This window comes from Aquarana catesbeiana, linkage group LG05, assembly GCF_042186555.1.
Source record: "Aquarana catesbeiana isolate 2022-GZ linkage group LG05, ASM4218655v1, whole genome shotgun sequence".
Taxonomy (NCBI): Eukaryota; Metazoa; Chordata; class Amphibia; order Anura; family Ranidae; genus Aquarana; species Aquarana catesbeiana.
The window spans coordinates 68,889,739-68,906,740 of record NC_133328.1 but is presented as its reverse complement, the minus strand read 5'-3'; the positions used below and the strand labels follow the sequence as shown (position 1 = coordinate 68,906,740).

At 40.2% G+C, this 17,002-nt stretch overlaps 1 protein-coding gene across 7 annotated transcripts in view; it reads left to right on the top strand.

Annotated features, from left to right (window-relative positions):
• The window catches only part of ARHGAP12 (Rho GTPase activating protein 12), a 201,352-nt gene extending 184,680 nt beyond the window's left edge, over positions 1–16,672 (top strand). For all 7 annotated transcript variants that reach the window (XM_073629860.1, XM_073629859.1, XM_073629858.1 and 4 more), the window contains 5 exons: positions 838–936; positions 5,091–5,168; positions 8,395–8,529; positions 10,994–11,096; positions 15,592–16,672. In XM_073629860.1, the coding sequence (XP_073485961.1) occupies positions 838–936; positions 5,091–5,168; positions 8,395–8,529; positions 10,994–11,096; positions 15,592–15,766 (590 nt within the window). In that variant the 3' untranslated portion in view covers positions 15,767–16,672. The remainder of the gene's footprint in view (positions 1–837; positions 937–5,090; positions 5,169–8,394; positions 8,530–10,993; positions 11,097–15,591) is intronic.
• The last annotated feature ends 330 nt before the right edge of the window (positions 16,673–17,002 follow it).

Sequence of the window (17,002 nt, the reverse complement as noted above, 5' to 3'; positions counted from 1 at the left end):
TCAGTGACGATACTAAGCATTTGCACAAGCATCAGTACTCGTGCAAATGCACCGATACCTGAAACCAAAACTTTTGGGCTTGATTCTTTCAGCTATCAATGGGATTCACCCACTGACAGCTGAAATATAAAAAAAAAAGTCTGGCAATTGAAGCTGTAAAAAAAAAAAAAAAAAAAAAAAAAAAGAAACAGGGCAATGTTTATCAACAACATTGCTCAGCCACTGAAACACTAAGATTAAAAAAAACATTGTTTCTTTTTGTATCTTTCTGTTTCTTCATTTACAGATCAGAGGGATGAACTTTGATCTTCAAATGAAGTCAGTTTAAAGCAATCTTTCAAGTAATTGTTTAATAAATGTTCCCCTATTTAATTTCATAGTAACCCTTAATTTGCGCTAATTGCCCTTAATTAACTCTTTATTCTTCTGCATCTAATTAATATTCTCCTGCTGATATTTTTTTTTCACTTCTATTTTTATTAACTATTAATAATTAAAACTTTTTTTTGTTTGCTTTGTTTGTTTACTCCTTTAACATATATTTATACATTTCACATTGAAAAAAGGACAAAATGTAAAAAAAAAAAAAAAAAAAAAACAACTTTAATTTAAATTGTAAATCATTTTTTATTGCTTTGTACCATTGCTGACAGCTGAAGTGTAAACAAAACAGTTGCGGTAGGTATCGGTAATTGGTATCAGCGAGTACTTAAAAAAAAAAAAAGTAATGGTACTCGTAAAAAAATAGTATCGGTGCATCCCTAGTTGTAACTTATTTGATCATTATTTATATTGTCCTTTAATTACTTTTCCTAATATTCATGTTTTTTTTCACAGACCAAGTGTTTGGCTCTAGCCTGGCTGGTCTTTGTCAGAGAGAAAACACTACTGTGCCAAACTTTGTTAAGATGTGCATTGACCATATTGAAGAACATGGTATGTGTTACTCACAAACAAACTCAGCCTCTTAGTCACATAAGTAGCCAGTGGCATCTGCAGCTTTCCTATTTGGGGGGGGGGGGGGCACATGGGGAGATAGGGACAAAAGTAGGGGGGCCAACTATAAAAGTGTATATGTGTGTGTGTATGCATATGTATATATATATATATATATATATATATATATATATATATTATACACACACATACAGTGCCTTGAAAAAGTATTCACAACCCTTGAAATTTTCCACATTTTGTCATGTTACAACGAAAAACGTAAATGTATTTATTAGGATTTTATGTGATAGACCAACACAAAGTGGCACATAATTGTGAAGTGGAAGGAAAATGATAAATGGTTTTCAAAATTGGCTCCTAGGGCAGATCCTAGCTCTGGCATCCCTTTCCCCAGGCGGACAGGCAGCGCACCGTACATCAACGTCAATGTTAGGGTGGTAGTGCCAGGCTAGGTTATAGTGCCAGAGTAAATACATAACATGAATAGATAAGAGTCCTGTTCCCCTCTTCCTCCATCACCTGCATTAAAAGCATGAATCTACTATGACTGTCCCTGCTGCTGCTGCAGAACCTCCTTCTCCCCCTCCCTGAAGTAAACCTAAAGAAAAAAAACTCACATGGGTGCCGTCAAGCTGAGGATTGATTCTGGCTTCTTCCTGGAACTGTAGTCAAAATGTGGCGGGTGAGAGGGGAATAGGGAGGGGCTGCAGCATGGACAAAAGCATTATTGGCTGACCAGATGAGATGCAAATATCTCCCCTCCCTGTGATGGTCAGGAGTCGGGACACTGACATCATGCAGCCCTGCATCTTACTGCTGTGTGCACTTCTCCACACATTAAAGGTTGGAGATGTTGTTTTGCACACACAGGGGCGGGCTTAGAGGTCGAAGCAAACTCCATGCGGCTTTCATGTGTCTTGCACTGAGGAGAGTCTTCCGTCAGGCCACTCTGCCATAAAGCCCCGACTGGTGGAGGGCTGCAGTGATGGTTGACTTTCTACAAGTTTCTCCCATCTGCCGACTGCATCTCTGGAGCTCAGCCACAGTGATCTTTAGGTTCTTCTTTATCTCTCTCACCAAGGCTCTTCTCCCCAGATAGCTCAGTTTGGCCGGACGGCCAGCTCTAGGAAGGGTTCTGGTCGTCCCAAACGTCTTCCATTTAAGGATTATGGAGGCCACTGTGCTCTTAGGAAGCTTAAGTGCAGCAGAAATTTTTTTGTAACCTTGGCCAGATCTGTGCCATGCCACAATTCTGTCTCTAAGCTCTTTAGGCAGTTCCTTTGACCTCATGATTCTCATTTGCTCTGACATGCACTGTGAGCTGTAAGGTCTTATATAGACAGGTGTGGGGCTTTCCTAATCAAGTCCAATCCGTATAATCAAACACAGCTGGACTCAAATGAAGGTGTAGAACCATCTCAAGGATGATCAGAAGAAATGGACAGCGCCTGAGTTAAATATGAGTGTCGCAGCAAAGGGTCTGAATACTTAAAACCATGTGATATTTCAGTTTGCAAAAATGTCAACAATTCTGTGTTTTTCTGTCAATATGGGGTGCTGTGTGTACATTAATGAGGAAAAAAATTAACTTAAATGATTTTAGCAAATGGCTGCAATATAACAAAGTGAAAAATTTAAGGGGATCTGAATACTTTCCGTCCCCACTGTATTGGAAGATTTGAACTCAAACCAGCAGGCCCATATTTTGGAAATGAAACAAAAAGAAAAAAAGGCGCCTCTAAGTGCAGAATTAAAAACTTTTTAATGTCCCCAAAAGGGTTAAAAACACTTACAGAATCTGAAGAAAAACAGGGAATGTCATATATTCATGGAGCAGGTGATCAGGCATCAGGAAGGTCCCCAGCATATTATGGGTTCACAGGGATGTCCATGTGCAGCAGCGGAGGGTCCCAGGGTCGCCATCAGAAGAGTGCTCAAAGCCCCGGAGATACCGGTAAACGGTCGCACTGTCCGAGTTAACGGAGAGCGGAAATTACGTCAGCAGGCGGGGACAACAACCAGCGTGGATCGGAAGTGGTCATCAGAATGGGCATTGGCTTGAAGAAGGAACCAATCAGTTCCGAAACGCGTCCCATTCTGATATATGTCAGCTCTTCTAAGAGGCAGAGGTCATCTACCTTGCTGAGCCAATGACCCAAAGTAGGAGCGGTCTTTTGTCCCCAAAAAGTAGGCATAATCACTGCATTTAAAAAATGTGGTACAACGGATCTCTTAAATCAGCGTATTGGTTTGTTTGTACAATGGAATAAAATTGATCGGGGGTTATAAGGAAGATTAGTGCCTTGAATAACAGACGACATTTTGTTCACAGCTCGCCAAAATGTACAAATACGTGGACAGTCCCACCAAATGTGTCAATGCGTGGCTCTGCCTCCACAATCTCTCCGGCATAGGGGGGGAGGGGGCGGGGTAGAAGGGAACATGGCATGAAGTTTGACTCCAACACTGTTGTTAACCACTTTGCATCCAGGCCAATTCTGACACTTCGTTCCTACATGTCAAAAATCATCATTTCTTTGCTATAAAATTACATAGAACCCCCAAACATTATATATGTTTTTTTAGCAGAGACCCTAGAGAATACAATGGCGGTCATTGCAACTTTTTATCTTGCACGGTATTTGCGCAGCAATTTTTCAAACGCTGAGTAAATAGATACCTAACATGTCACGCTTCAAAATTGCACACACTTGTGGAATGGCGCCAAACGTTGGTACTTAAAAATCCCCATAGGCGACGCTTTAAAATTTTTTACTGGTTACATGTTTTGAGTTACAGAGGAGGTCTAGGGCCAAAATTATTGCTCTCGCTCTAACGTTCGTGGCGATACCTCACATGTGTGGTTTGAACACCGTTTTCATATGTGGGCTGGACTTACGTATGCGTGCGAGCTCACGGGGACAGGGACGCTTTAAAAATTTTTTTTTTATTGTTAATTTTACTTAATTTTTATTTTGACACTTTTTAAAAAAAAATAAATTTTTTTTTAACACTTTTATTCCTATTCCAAGGATTGTAAACATCCCTTGTAATAGGAATATGACACGATCGGTCTTCTTTACAGTGAGCTATGGGGTCAATAAGACCCCACATCTCACCTCTAGGCTGGGAAGCCTAAAATAAAAAAAACACAAAACGATCACCGCTTCCCAGCCGAAGCAGCGCCGTTTTTTTGAATGCAGAGGCCGGGCGTGACGTCATAACATCGCGCCCGGCCTCCGAACGATCATAGAGACTCTGTCGATCATCTGGTCCGCCGGAAATCTCTATGATCCACATCCGGCGCCGGCGGATCCACTCTCCGACTCACCGATCGCTGAGGTGAGTCAGTGGCGGCGGGAGGGGGGGACACGTCCCCTCTCGCCGCCCGTAAGAACGATCAAGCGGCGGAACAGCCGCTATGATCATTCTTATGGTGTACGGAATCGCCGGCTGAAAATGCCGGTATCTGAATGATGTCTGTAGCCTCAGGCATCATTCAGATATAACCCCCGAAAGTCGAGGCCGTCATATGACGGCCTCCGGATGTCAGGAGGTTAAAGACTCCAATCCAACAACATCACTGGCCTTGCGAATCAGTTTGTTGAGTCTGTTGGTGTCTGCCACCCTAAGCCTGCTTCCCCAGCATGCCACTGCATACAGGAGCGCACTGGCCACCACAAACTCATAAAACATCTTTAGCATCTTTGGCAGATATTAAAAGACCTCTGTCTCCTCTGGCCCTTCCTATAGAGCACCTCAGTGAAGAGCTGGGTGTACACTAGTAGAATTTTGAATGAAAATGCATATGAAATTTCTCAGTCATTTTGGAATAAATGGACTTTAATATGCAGTTTAGCAGCCCTAGCAACGGGCAGAAACTCTACTGATCTCTGTACTATATCCTTACGCATGCCGGCACAGCTTACACAACAAAAGAGGCAGCTCCAGATGCATCACTGGAGATTTTCTCCCTTTGCATTAGAACTGCCCATGGAAGATTTGCCTCTTGCAGCTTTTTATATACATAGTCTGGTTGGAAAAAGTCCATCCAGTTCAATAAATTTTATGGTTTTCTTGTAAAATATGTTCAGCTGGAATAACATTGTTCTTGATGTCTTAAATCTCTTTAGGACTAGATATAGATGGATTATACAGAGTCAGCGGGAACCTTGCTGTGATACAAAAGCTCCGCTTTGCAGTCACACATGGTAAGTTTTAGAAACCATCATTTTTAATTTTAGGACAAATCTGTTGTTGCACTTTGTTCTTTATTTAGACATTACTAGAAATGAATAATTACAACTTTAGTTCCTCTTGTACACAAGTCGTTTTCAACTTTAATTGTATATGGTCTTTTGTTAAATTGGTGCATGAACACGTACATCGTTTTTGCTTACATTCTGTCTGCATTTTTTTAAAATCTCAAAATAAGAAATTGTCACCTATGCTTAAGTTTAAACTCCAGGTCTATATAAAAGACACAAATTAATATGGCTAGGTATTCATTAACCCGGCAACGCTGGCGTTGCACAAGGAAGACTTTACCGTAGTAGTTGCAGTAGTATCTACAGTTTTACTAATGCATGCCAAAGCTGCAGAACTACGTTCAGGCATTAAGATTTGTTTGGCCTTCAGCCTTTAATAGATGTACACATCGTTATTTTTAATTTTTTATTTAAATTGGAAGTATACTGTGCTGTGTACCACAACCCAAAAATGCTATTTAACTCACTTTTAATGTTCAAAATAAACTCCCTCTTCCATCCACAATTATATACATGTGTGTGCATGTCTGTTTATTTATATATATATATATATATATATATATATATATATATAAATATATATATATATATATATATATATATATATATATATATCTATATATATACATATAATATGTATTTGTGTGTGTGAACATATGCAGCACTGTATTTTGCAAAATAATCAAAAATGTCACACGACACTAGTGTGCAAACAGTCTCTTGTGGTTTATTCACACTTCACTCTGTGCTTCCTGTATTCAAAAACATACGTATCCTTGATCACAGCCAGAAGTGCAGCATGTTCCACCACCTCCTAAATGGCAGACACTAATTTCAGTGCCATGCCTATCTACTGAGGGCTTGTTCACACTTTACTAAATTTCTAACGCTCACCAAACGCTCCTATAGCATTTGTATGGCGTTGGTATGGGCGTCAGACAGGCGTCGATGAGCTTTAGTTATGGGCATTAGACAGGTGTTTTACAAGCATTAATGAAGAGTTAAAAATCCTCCCCAAACGCCCTGTGGGCAGTTTTGAAGCGTTTGATGAGCGTTAAAACTGTTCCACAAACGCCTATTCCATTACAGTAAAATGAACAAATCTTAATGCCCCGCAACCGCCTGCCAGAGCATTTGCGAGGCGTTACCATAGACTTGAATGGAAGGCATTGAAAGTCTTTCAACACCTCCTGACTCGACATGAGGCTTCAGTTTTGAAGCGATGCCAACACTTAGTGTGAACAGCACTATATATATATCTGTACATATGCATTTGAGGGACCTTTTTAACGCCTCTCAAGTTCCTCTCAAACGCCTGCTCTTAGGCTGAATTCACACTGGTATTAACAGAGTGGCTCATATTACATAAAGAATAGAAAATCCCCCATGGTCCATCTGGTGGCTAATTGATTCTTGTTTTTTATCCTTAATAAAATTGTTTATTTTATGGTGCTACACCATTAGGAGTGTTTCTCTTTCTTGTTATGGTAGCTATTGATGATTGTGCTGTGCAAAGAATTTATTTGATCTAAGAGTTGCCAAAATGGATGGCGGGGGATTTTCTATTCTTTGCGCTATGAGCCAATTTTTTACCAGATAGGCAAGACATTGCAGTGAGTTTTAATCATTTGTGAGGTGGTAGAACACGCTGCACTTCTGGTTGTGATCAAGAGTAAAAAAAAGTTTTGGACACGGGAAGCACAGAGTGAAATGTGAATAAGCCACAAGAGACTGTTGGGCTTTCACTGTTTGCACACTGGTGTTGTGGGAGATATTTGTTTATTTTGCACAAGCACAGCGCATAGGTTCGTATATATTTTAATGTTTACTTTTAATTGAACTGCTCTGGAGAGGTGATCAGGATCTTTTTTTTTTTTCTTTTTTTTTTAATACTCTGCTTATTACAATGATGATCACTGTTATAAGCAATCATTACCTTTTGTTCAAAGGTTTAGTTCGTGAAACCTTGCTCACTACTGTGTTGCTGTGATTGGCCAGAGCTATCACATAATACAGGTTCACTGTGATTGTCTCCTGTATCATGTGATTACTGTGACCAATCAGAGATCACAATAGTACACATAATGGCTATGAGTGAAGGTGACATGAACACACTGGTGACAGCGATCACATAGTACCAGGGTCGCGCATAGTGGCCTGGTACAACAATCTGTGTTCAGTGGACACAGCGAGTTACCAACTGGTCCCCCTAGGGCACGCGAATGGGAGGACATCAATGACGCCCTCCTGGGATAACAGTGCTCCCGCTCAGCCTTCTTTATTACTATAGGCCAGGCGTGAGGTGGTTAATGTAGCAACAGTGTAATGTAATAATAATTGATTTTGGTTGGTGCACTTTTATGGTTTAGGTGTGTTATATTTAGTTTTGATCAAGATGATTTCTTACTGTTTTAGTGCATCGCTTATATGTGGTTTTTGGGATTGAGGAAATATTATATAGACACATTTGGCATTCTTTATGAGCATGCCAAATGTGTCTATATAATATTTATAATAAATGCATGTAGCATTTATTTCCTGGAGTTCATCTGCCCTTAGCTCAGGTATGCAGGCAGGAGGGTGTGCTGAGAAAACCCCTCCTCCATTCCTAAAGACTCCTGGGATGTATGACATCATTTGCCTAGTCCTGGAAACCAGGAAGTAACTGAAGACATGTAAACGAAAAAAGCAAATAAATATGATATACTTCCTATATATTTACTAATGCTAGCAGCAGAACGATTAAAATACAGTCACTCTTGATTGAGAGCTTTCAGAGTTTCAGATGCCGGGGGGGTGGGGTTTATGGTCATGTGACAACTGCGATTGGCTGTCACAGCGATCACATGATCGGAAAGCTCCTGATTGCAAGTAGTACATGACCTCATCATTCTGCTGCTCTTTCACTGTCCTGCCAAAAGGCTGCGGGTGGAGAGAGGGCAGCACTGTATCCCATCTATAGTTTAAAACTGTAACTGAGAAAGTGGTGTCCTCCACCTGGCTGTGCTGTCTGTCAGGGCTGTGCTCTGTGTAAGTTTCAGGACTGTGTGGACAGAAATGGAAATCTTTTGGCAGATTAAGTAGTTCCCTTTTATTGGTATATTTAGCTGTGTGCCTGGGGTTCATAATGCTCTTTTTTTTCAGTAGTGTGTATCTCCTTTTCTTCCAGATGAGAAACTGGACTTAAACGACAGTAAATGGGAAGATATCCATGTCATTACGGGTGCATTAAAGATGTTCTTCAGAGAACTACCCGAGCCCCTTTTTACCTACAACTACTTCAATGACTTTGTGAATGCTGTCAGTAAGTTCCAGTCTACATACCAGAACTGTGTGACCATATACAGTGCTCATAAATGATTATACCCCAACAGAAGACCTTTCCTTTCCTTTTCAAAAATCAACATTTTCTATAGGACACTATACTACAAAATACTTCCACAAATGTGGGCCATTGATTGCAACCAAGATTTGTTAATTTGCACACACACAGTATTTTTCCTAACAAATTCATTCAAGACCATGTTGCAAAAATGAATACACCCCAATTAATGTCTGAGGACCAAAATTTAGAGAACAAAATCCCAATTAACAAGAATTCAACTGCAGCTAAGTCTAATTATTCATTAAACAGGTGTCCAGCAGACAGTTGATTATAAAAGGGCGTTACTTAACAAAGGAAACCCCTTCCCATTTCATGCTGTCAGCAATGGCACCACATTGAAGAGAAATGTCACAAGGCCTGAGAAAGAAAATAATTTTTTTACACAAAGGTGAAGGCTACAAGAAGATCAACAAAGCTTTACTTATCAGTCAGAATACTGTAACAAAAGCAATACAAAAATGTAAAAAATATGAAACTGCAGCCATCTCACAGAGACGTACAGGCTGTCCACAGAGGTTAACACCTTGACAGAAGCATCTTCTGATAAGGGAAATCATCATGCATGTTCACTGCAGTTGGCTAAAGTAGTAGAAAGCCAAACTGGGGTGATTGTTTCCCACAACACAATACGGTGTACTGCAGAGGAATGGCATGCATGGGTGTCATCCACAAAGGAAGCCTCTCCTAAAGCCCACCTAGAATTTGCTAGGGCCATGCAGAAAAAAAGACTACTGGAACTCTGGAGTCATGAAACCAAGATAAATGTTTTTGGAACTGATGGCTTTAAAACTGTATGGAGGAGTACAACGAAAAATGCATGGTGCCTCCAGTGAAACACGGTGGTGGCAATGTCCTTCTGTGAGGCTGCATGAGTGCTGCTGGTGTCTGGGAGCTGCATTTCATTGATGGTACTGCTGTATATTGAAAGAGAAGATGCTATCATCACTTCGTGCCCTTGGTCGCAGTGATTTTTTTCCAACATGATTTTGATCCAAAGCACACATCTAAGGCCACTGTTGCATTTCTGAAGAAGAACAGGGTGAAAGTGATTCAGTGGCCAAGTATGTCTCCTGATCTGAACCCAATTGAACACCTATGGGGAATTCTGAAGAGACAAGTTGAAGTGATACTAAAGTCTTGTGTTTTTTTGTTTTTTCTATAGAAATAACAAACATGTTATACTTACCTGCTCTGTGCAGTGATTTTGCACAGAGCAGCCCAAATCCTCCTCTTCTCGGTGCTCCTGGCCCCTCTCTCCTGTTGAGTGCCTCCACAGCAAGCAGCTTGCTATGGGGACACCCGAGCCACAGCTCTGTGTGTCCGTTCAGACATAAAGCCGCGGTTCGGCCCGCCCCCCCTCTCTTTCCTCATTGGCTAACTGACTTTAATTGACAGCAGCGGGAGCCAATGGTGCTGCTGTGTATCATGAGGGAGAGTCCCAGACGGCCGAGGCACTTGTGGAAATCACTGGATCGAGAGGGGGGCTGCTGCACACCGAAGGCTTTTTATCTTTATGCATAGAATGCATTAAGATAAAAAACTTTCTGCCTTTACAACACTTTGAGCATCACTCTCCATCCAGCATCCATGGTCTAAAAGAGGTAGTTCTTGAAGAATGGAATAGATACTTGCAATATGTCGCCAACTTGTTCATTCCATTCCTAGAAGACTTGGTACTGTCCTTACAAATCATGGAGGTCATACAAAATACTAGATGTAGTAGTTTTTGTCGTGGGGTGTATTCATTTCTGCATCAACTAATTTGAGTAAAACTGAAGATTTTGTAATCAAAGTTATATTATTAACCTTACTTTCATGTAATGAGCTAAACAAATGTTCTACTAAACTCAGTTTTGTCAAAATTTTGGAAATTGTTCTTGTGTTCATTGAGATCTTGACTAAAGTCTTACTTTTTAAAAGGGGTGTACTAATTTATGCTGAGCACTGTATATTAATTCTGGCTTTTTCACCCCTCTTGCTCTAACATTTAATTGTATACCTGTTCTCTTGATTTGCAAGTTATACATCATAGACGCCTATGTTTCCAAGTCTTATATTAATGAGGACTAAAATTCTGGAAACAGCTGTGTGTGGTCTGGATCAGTGACCGCATATCAGTTCTGGGTACACAGTACACAATGATTCTTGTGCTAGTCACACCAGCTGTTCTATTTATTTCTATATACATATTACAACTGTAAATCTGTCATTTAGTAGCTTTTTAATGTTGCTTTTCAATGGCGCTTGATCTGCAGACATTGTAATATTCTGGCAGCATTTAAATGTGGCCACTTGAGGGCAGTGGATGACAGAGTATTGCTAGTCCCTGCCTTATACTTTTATATCAGCTGACATAATTCATAGCAAATCACTTTTCTCCTAGAACAAGAACCCAAACTTCGCGTTCAAGCTTGCAGAGATTTAATTAAGCAGTTGCCAAAGCCCAACCAAGACACAATGCAGGCGCTCTTCAAGCATCTTAAACAGTGAGTTTAAAGAACTGAATGTATGGAAAGAATTGTCATTGAAATGCTTTGGTCTTGTTTTAAGCGGCTATAATGCTGAGCTTAGCAGCCTTCTATTATGAAAACTCACAAACAAGTGTCGCAATGTGAAACTAACTTTTGATTGGAGCTTTAGAATGTAAATTTGCAGTGTCAGCTGGTCTGGCCCTCTGTGCTACTTTTGTATGTCTATTCAAATATATTGAAATAATTATGTTTTTTGTTTCTGTTAGGTGACTCCATTTAAAATTAAACCAGACCTGTGAACTGTTTTAATGACTGCTTAGTTGTACTATTTGTGTTTTTGTAGCAACTCAGCCTGTAGTTATGTGGGGACAGTTAATAAAAACAGAAAATACGATTTCGGCACATTGGGTGTTTCCTTGGATTCTGCCACAGAAATCATGCATCTTGCTAGTACACCTTGTGGCTCTGTTCACACTGCTGCAATGCAGGAACCCTGCAAATCCACTGCGGGTTCCCGCATCGCATGTCTCCCAGCGGCAGTTCACACTACCCTCTGCCAACCGCTGGGAGCGTCAAAGTTAATGACACCCCCAAATCAGTTTGCATATCTCAGTGCGATCTGCAAATTCAGACAGGAATCGGATCGTATAGGTGTGAAGACCCATGCGATCCAATTCTGCTGTGGACCAAAAAAAAGGGTCCTGTGCGAGTTTGATCCAAATGCGATGCAAATTCAGCCATGCTATCTGTATGGCTGAATTTGCATTGCACGGAAATCACATGCGTTTTGCAGTGCGGTGCGAATCACATGCGATCTCGCACCAGGCAGCAGCGTGAACCTGCCCTCGCTGAGTCTGTTTTATTTTCTTTATATAAAGGTAAATTACAAGACACCAGCCTTTTGTGACCATGCAGAGCCCTTTTATTAAGGCAAAAATGATAAATCCTTAGCATCGCCCTAAAACACTGGTATCCTTAATGTGCATGCAAGAGCAAAAAAACTGCGTCATCAGGGTGAGATGCTGCGACGCGATTCTTGTATTGTTGGTTTGTGCCATTTACCTGATTACTGCAGCACGCTGCAGTTACTCTAAGGCCTTGTACACACGGTATGAAAATAAGAAGGAAAAATTCGTAAGACGAGCTGTGTGCGGATTTCCGGATCGTTGGTACGGTGCTTTCGACAGCCGATTTGACTTTTTTTTTATCAGACAAAAGCTGGATGTGCAGGCTATAACATTTTTGGCTGATGTGAACTCAACATCTGATTTTCGGATGGTCAGTAAAGGAATCGTCACTCAAAAGTACAAACGCATGCTTGGAATCAAGGAGGGAATGGGAAGAGTTCGGTCTTGTAAACTACCGTTCGTAATCTAGAATTAACATTCGTGACGCGGCAATTGGTGAAATGTCGAAATGCAGCGCACATTCTCATCTTCTGTAAAGGGATAATAATGAAGCTGCTTTGCTGGTGATACTGATGTAGTTATGCCAAACGTATTTTAAAAGGCATTTGTTTTGTATGATCTGAAAATCGCGAATCAACGCTCGCCAGAATTCTACTAACTTCTACGAACACGAAATTAGCAGAATGGGCCCGAAGGGGTGGCCCTTGAGAAATGAACTTCCTCTTTATACTCTCATAGTACGTCACTACGTTCGTGTTTTGTCAAACGACAATTTGCGGATAGTTAGTATGCTAGACAAAATCCTGCACACGCGCTTTTGACAAAAATCAGACGCTCGGTCGTCCAACAATCAAACCGTGTGTACGAGGCCTAAGGGGTCTTGCTAGGTTAGGAGTTCAGTCATAATATCTATTTGTTTGGCTTCAGCCACTTTTGTCCTCATTTGCCAGCTTAAGGAAATATGGTTTTAGGTAAAATTTTAATTTGCAGTGCAGCATTGGAGTCCCAGAACCAACCTAGCTACTGGGGTATGGAGAAAGATGCCATGTCTTTTTAAACTGGTTGTAAACTGCTGCACTTTTGTTTTTTCTTCTTGCCTGCAAGGCAAAGACGCAATGTGCTAGTATGCATTGCATACTAGCACATTATCAATATATTATTATTATTTTATTTATTTCAGGTACTTATATAGCGCCATCAATTTACGTAGCGCTTTACATATACATTGTACATTTACATCAGTCCCTACCCTCAAGGAGCTTACAATATAAGGTCCCTAACTTACATTCATACATACTAGGGACAATTTGGACAGGATCCAATTAACCAGCATGTCTTTGGAGTGTGGGAGGAAACCGGAGTACTCGGAGGAAACCCACACAGGCACAGGGAGAACATGCAAACTCCAGGCAGGTAGTGTCGTGGTTGGGATTCAAACCAGCGACCCTTCTTACTGCTAGGCGAAAGTGCTATCCACTACACCACTGTGCCGCCCTATTATTATTATACAGGATTTATATAGCACCAACAGTTTGTGTAGCACTTAACAAAATAAACGGCAGACATTACAGTTACATTACAATTTGGTACAAGAGGAATCGGAGGGCCCTGCTCATTAGAGCTTACAATTAAGGAGGGAGGGTCAATTAATACAAAAGGTAATAGCTGTGGGGAATGAGCTGATGGAGGAAATAAAACCGTGTATTAGAAGCAGGATAGGCTTCTTTAAAGTGAAGGGTTTTTAGGGATCGTCTAAAGATGGATAGATTGGGGTAGGGAGTTCCAAAGGAAGGGAGAAGCTCTGGAGAAATCCTGGAGGTGAGCATGGGAGGAGGTGACAAGGGAGCTAGAGATCAGGAGGTCTTGGGAGGACCGAAGAGAGCGGCTTGGTTGGTACTAGGTTAGTGATGTAGCTTAGTCATGTATGTGAAACTTACCTGAAAACCAAGCATTCCAACGATGCGATGGCATCGCTGGAGACTGCGACCATCTTCATCCGGTCTTCCTTCCAGGTACGCGGACTCCAGTTCTGTGACTGGCCAGAGCCGCAATGACATCCCTCCCGAACGCCCCCCAGAATCATAATTTCCTGCTTGTGTGATTGGCTCGCTGATTTTCCCAGAAGTCTACACTAAACAAGTCAGTTTTCACTAGAGCTGCACGATTAATTGTTAAAAAATCAAAATTCTCCTCCCCTCCCCATCTTAACACAGCATTTCCCGATTCTATGTAACAAGTGCAGAGTTCTCTGCAGGTTACCAAGTTTATCTCAACATCAGAGATGAGTAGAAACATTGTAACATTTCCTTCTTTTATTAAAGGGATGAACTTTGGTGTGGAAATTAAGTCAGTTTAACCACTTAAAGACTAAACCTTTTTCTGACACTTGTTTACAAGTTCAAATCAGTATTTTTGCTAGAAAATGACTTAGAACTCCCAAACATTATATATATATATATATATATATATATATATATATATTTTTTTTTTTAACAGAGACCCTAGAGAATAAAATGGCAGTTGTTGCAATATCTTTTATGTCACACGGTATTTGCGCAGCGGTCTTTCAAACGCAATTTTTAGGGAAAAAATGTACTTTAATGAATTTAAAAAAACTAAACGGTAAAGTTAGCCCAATCTTTTTGCATAATGTGAAAGATGATGGTACGCCACGAGAACTGTGAGAGAATTGTGATCTTTATTTGAAGCAAAAAATCGTGATTCTCATTTTAGTCAGAATCATGCAGGTCTAGTTTTCAGGCATCCCCTCAACAAAAATTTCATTTTTGGTGAGATACTCCCAATAGGAAATTACATCTAAAGGGATGCAGACCCTGCAATTCTTCTCATTAGAGCCCTGCAAATGCAGCAGCTGATTGAAACTTATAAAACCATTCCCACACAGATTCACTTTGCACATAAACACAGACAAACGCTATTTCTTCAAAATAACAAAAGGTAGAAATCTGCAGCAATGTTTATTAAAATCCCTACAATGTACATAGATCACCCAGAGGGGAATGTTTTTATTTATTTTTTTCCCAACAAAAGTGAAGTAAAGGCACCCCCCCACACACGATTCAAAAATCGGACAAAAAAAATACTGCTTTTTAGGCAATCCTATGATAATCGGATCATTAGTACAGAGCTTTCGAGAGCTGATCAGGACAGTTCATTCGATTATTTCTCGGACAAGCACAAAAATTTTTCTTGTACCATACCAGATCGTACAATTTTTGTTTAATCGGTACAGTTGTCATCTGAAAATATAATACAAATACAGTACAACACATGAAATCACTTCCCATTTTTATTCTGTCGTACGAGAATTTTCGTAACTTTAGTAAACTCTTCAGGTTCGATATACGACCAACATGCAAAAAAATCGGACGATCTGTCATCTGATTTTCGGATCGTGTGTACGGGGCATTACTCTTAAAATATTCAGTGTTCTTATTGGAGAGATGTATACAGTTTGTTGAAAATGTCATTCATCTGCTTCTACAAACCAATTACTAGTTTACTTTTATGAACGTAATCAATTTCAAGTAAAGAAATCAGCTTTTCCATTGTCTAATATTTTGTTTTTTTCCCTTCTCTAGCGTTGTGGAAATTGGAGATAAAAACAGAATGAATTTTCAAAGTTTAGCAATAGTATTCGGTCCAACTTTGTTGAAGCCGGAAACCGAAACTGGTAATATAGCCATCCACACGGTATACCAGAGTCAAATAGTAGAGCTGATTCTAATGGAGTATAACTCGATCTTTGGCCGCTGAGCCGTCATCTCTGACAGCCACTAAAACGACCATCTCAGCCAGAAGGACACAACCACCTTTTGCATTTTTTTTTTATTTTTTTTTTTTTGTCTATCTTGGACCAAAACTACCTTGGGTTTCTTTTTGCACTTCTGTGAAGATGATTGGAAAGCGCTGGAGTTGAAATGTTTTGGCCTACATATCTCTTCTCAATTCTCCATTGACTGTTTTATGATCTTTTGGGGGTTTTACGTTCGGATCCTTTTTTTTTTTCGCTTAACAGAACTGCAAGTCTAACAAAGACACTGGATTTACTGGAGATTAAAACTACTAATATGCCATAGATATGAACCTTTAACCACTGTCACTTGTCCTGAAGTGTTTGAAGCTGATCTTTGTACTTGCTGTTGAACCATTTGAAGTTCAGTTTATTTTTTCTAGTGAAAATGCATCTGGTATGTGTTGGGAGCAGACAGTGGCTTCTTGTGCAGATATACAGCAAAATGGTCAAAAGGAACATCTGACAAATGCTGGGTTCTGCACAGAGAATTATGACAGCATTGTGTTCTATTCCTTCTCATGCGCTCCCTGCTGGAAAAATTGAGCTTCTGTTTTCTCGACCTTGCAGAGCTGTACACTGGTGTTAAATATTATTTAAGCCACCAAATCATATTCTGGACTTTTTTTTATCAGTGCATTCTCTGACTGAATTTTGATTGTGTGTGTAAGTCATATAATCATCGTATTCTATGAAATTGCTAACTGTGTGCTAACCTGCAGCTAGAAGATTCCATTGAGCTCTTATACTGTATACTGTGGTCATGCTAATTTTGTGGTATTAAAATATTACACTTATTATGTAAATAGAAGCCAAAGGGCGGCATAGACTTTGGCGTACTGTATATAAAGAAATCTGTATAGTCATAACTTTGCTCTTTTTCTTTTATTTCACACCTATCTATTGCCATGCAAGTAGGTTTTCCCTACTCTCCTTGCAGATAAACCCCCAACGATCTGAAATAAAGGTACCTGTAGACATCAGATGATATTCTAATGTCAGAGATCTGAAACCATTCTTTGCTTTAAAGTCACCCTGTAGTGTAGATTTAGGTCTGCTTTAGTAGACTGCCCATACATTAGAGAGGCAGGAAGGTCATGAAACGGTTACTCTGAGATGTAAAAAGGTAGAATTGTGGCACTGCAGGTCACATGATCGGAAGACAACACGTGACCTGGCCCATCTCTGCATAGCTTAAT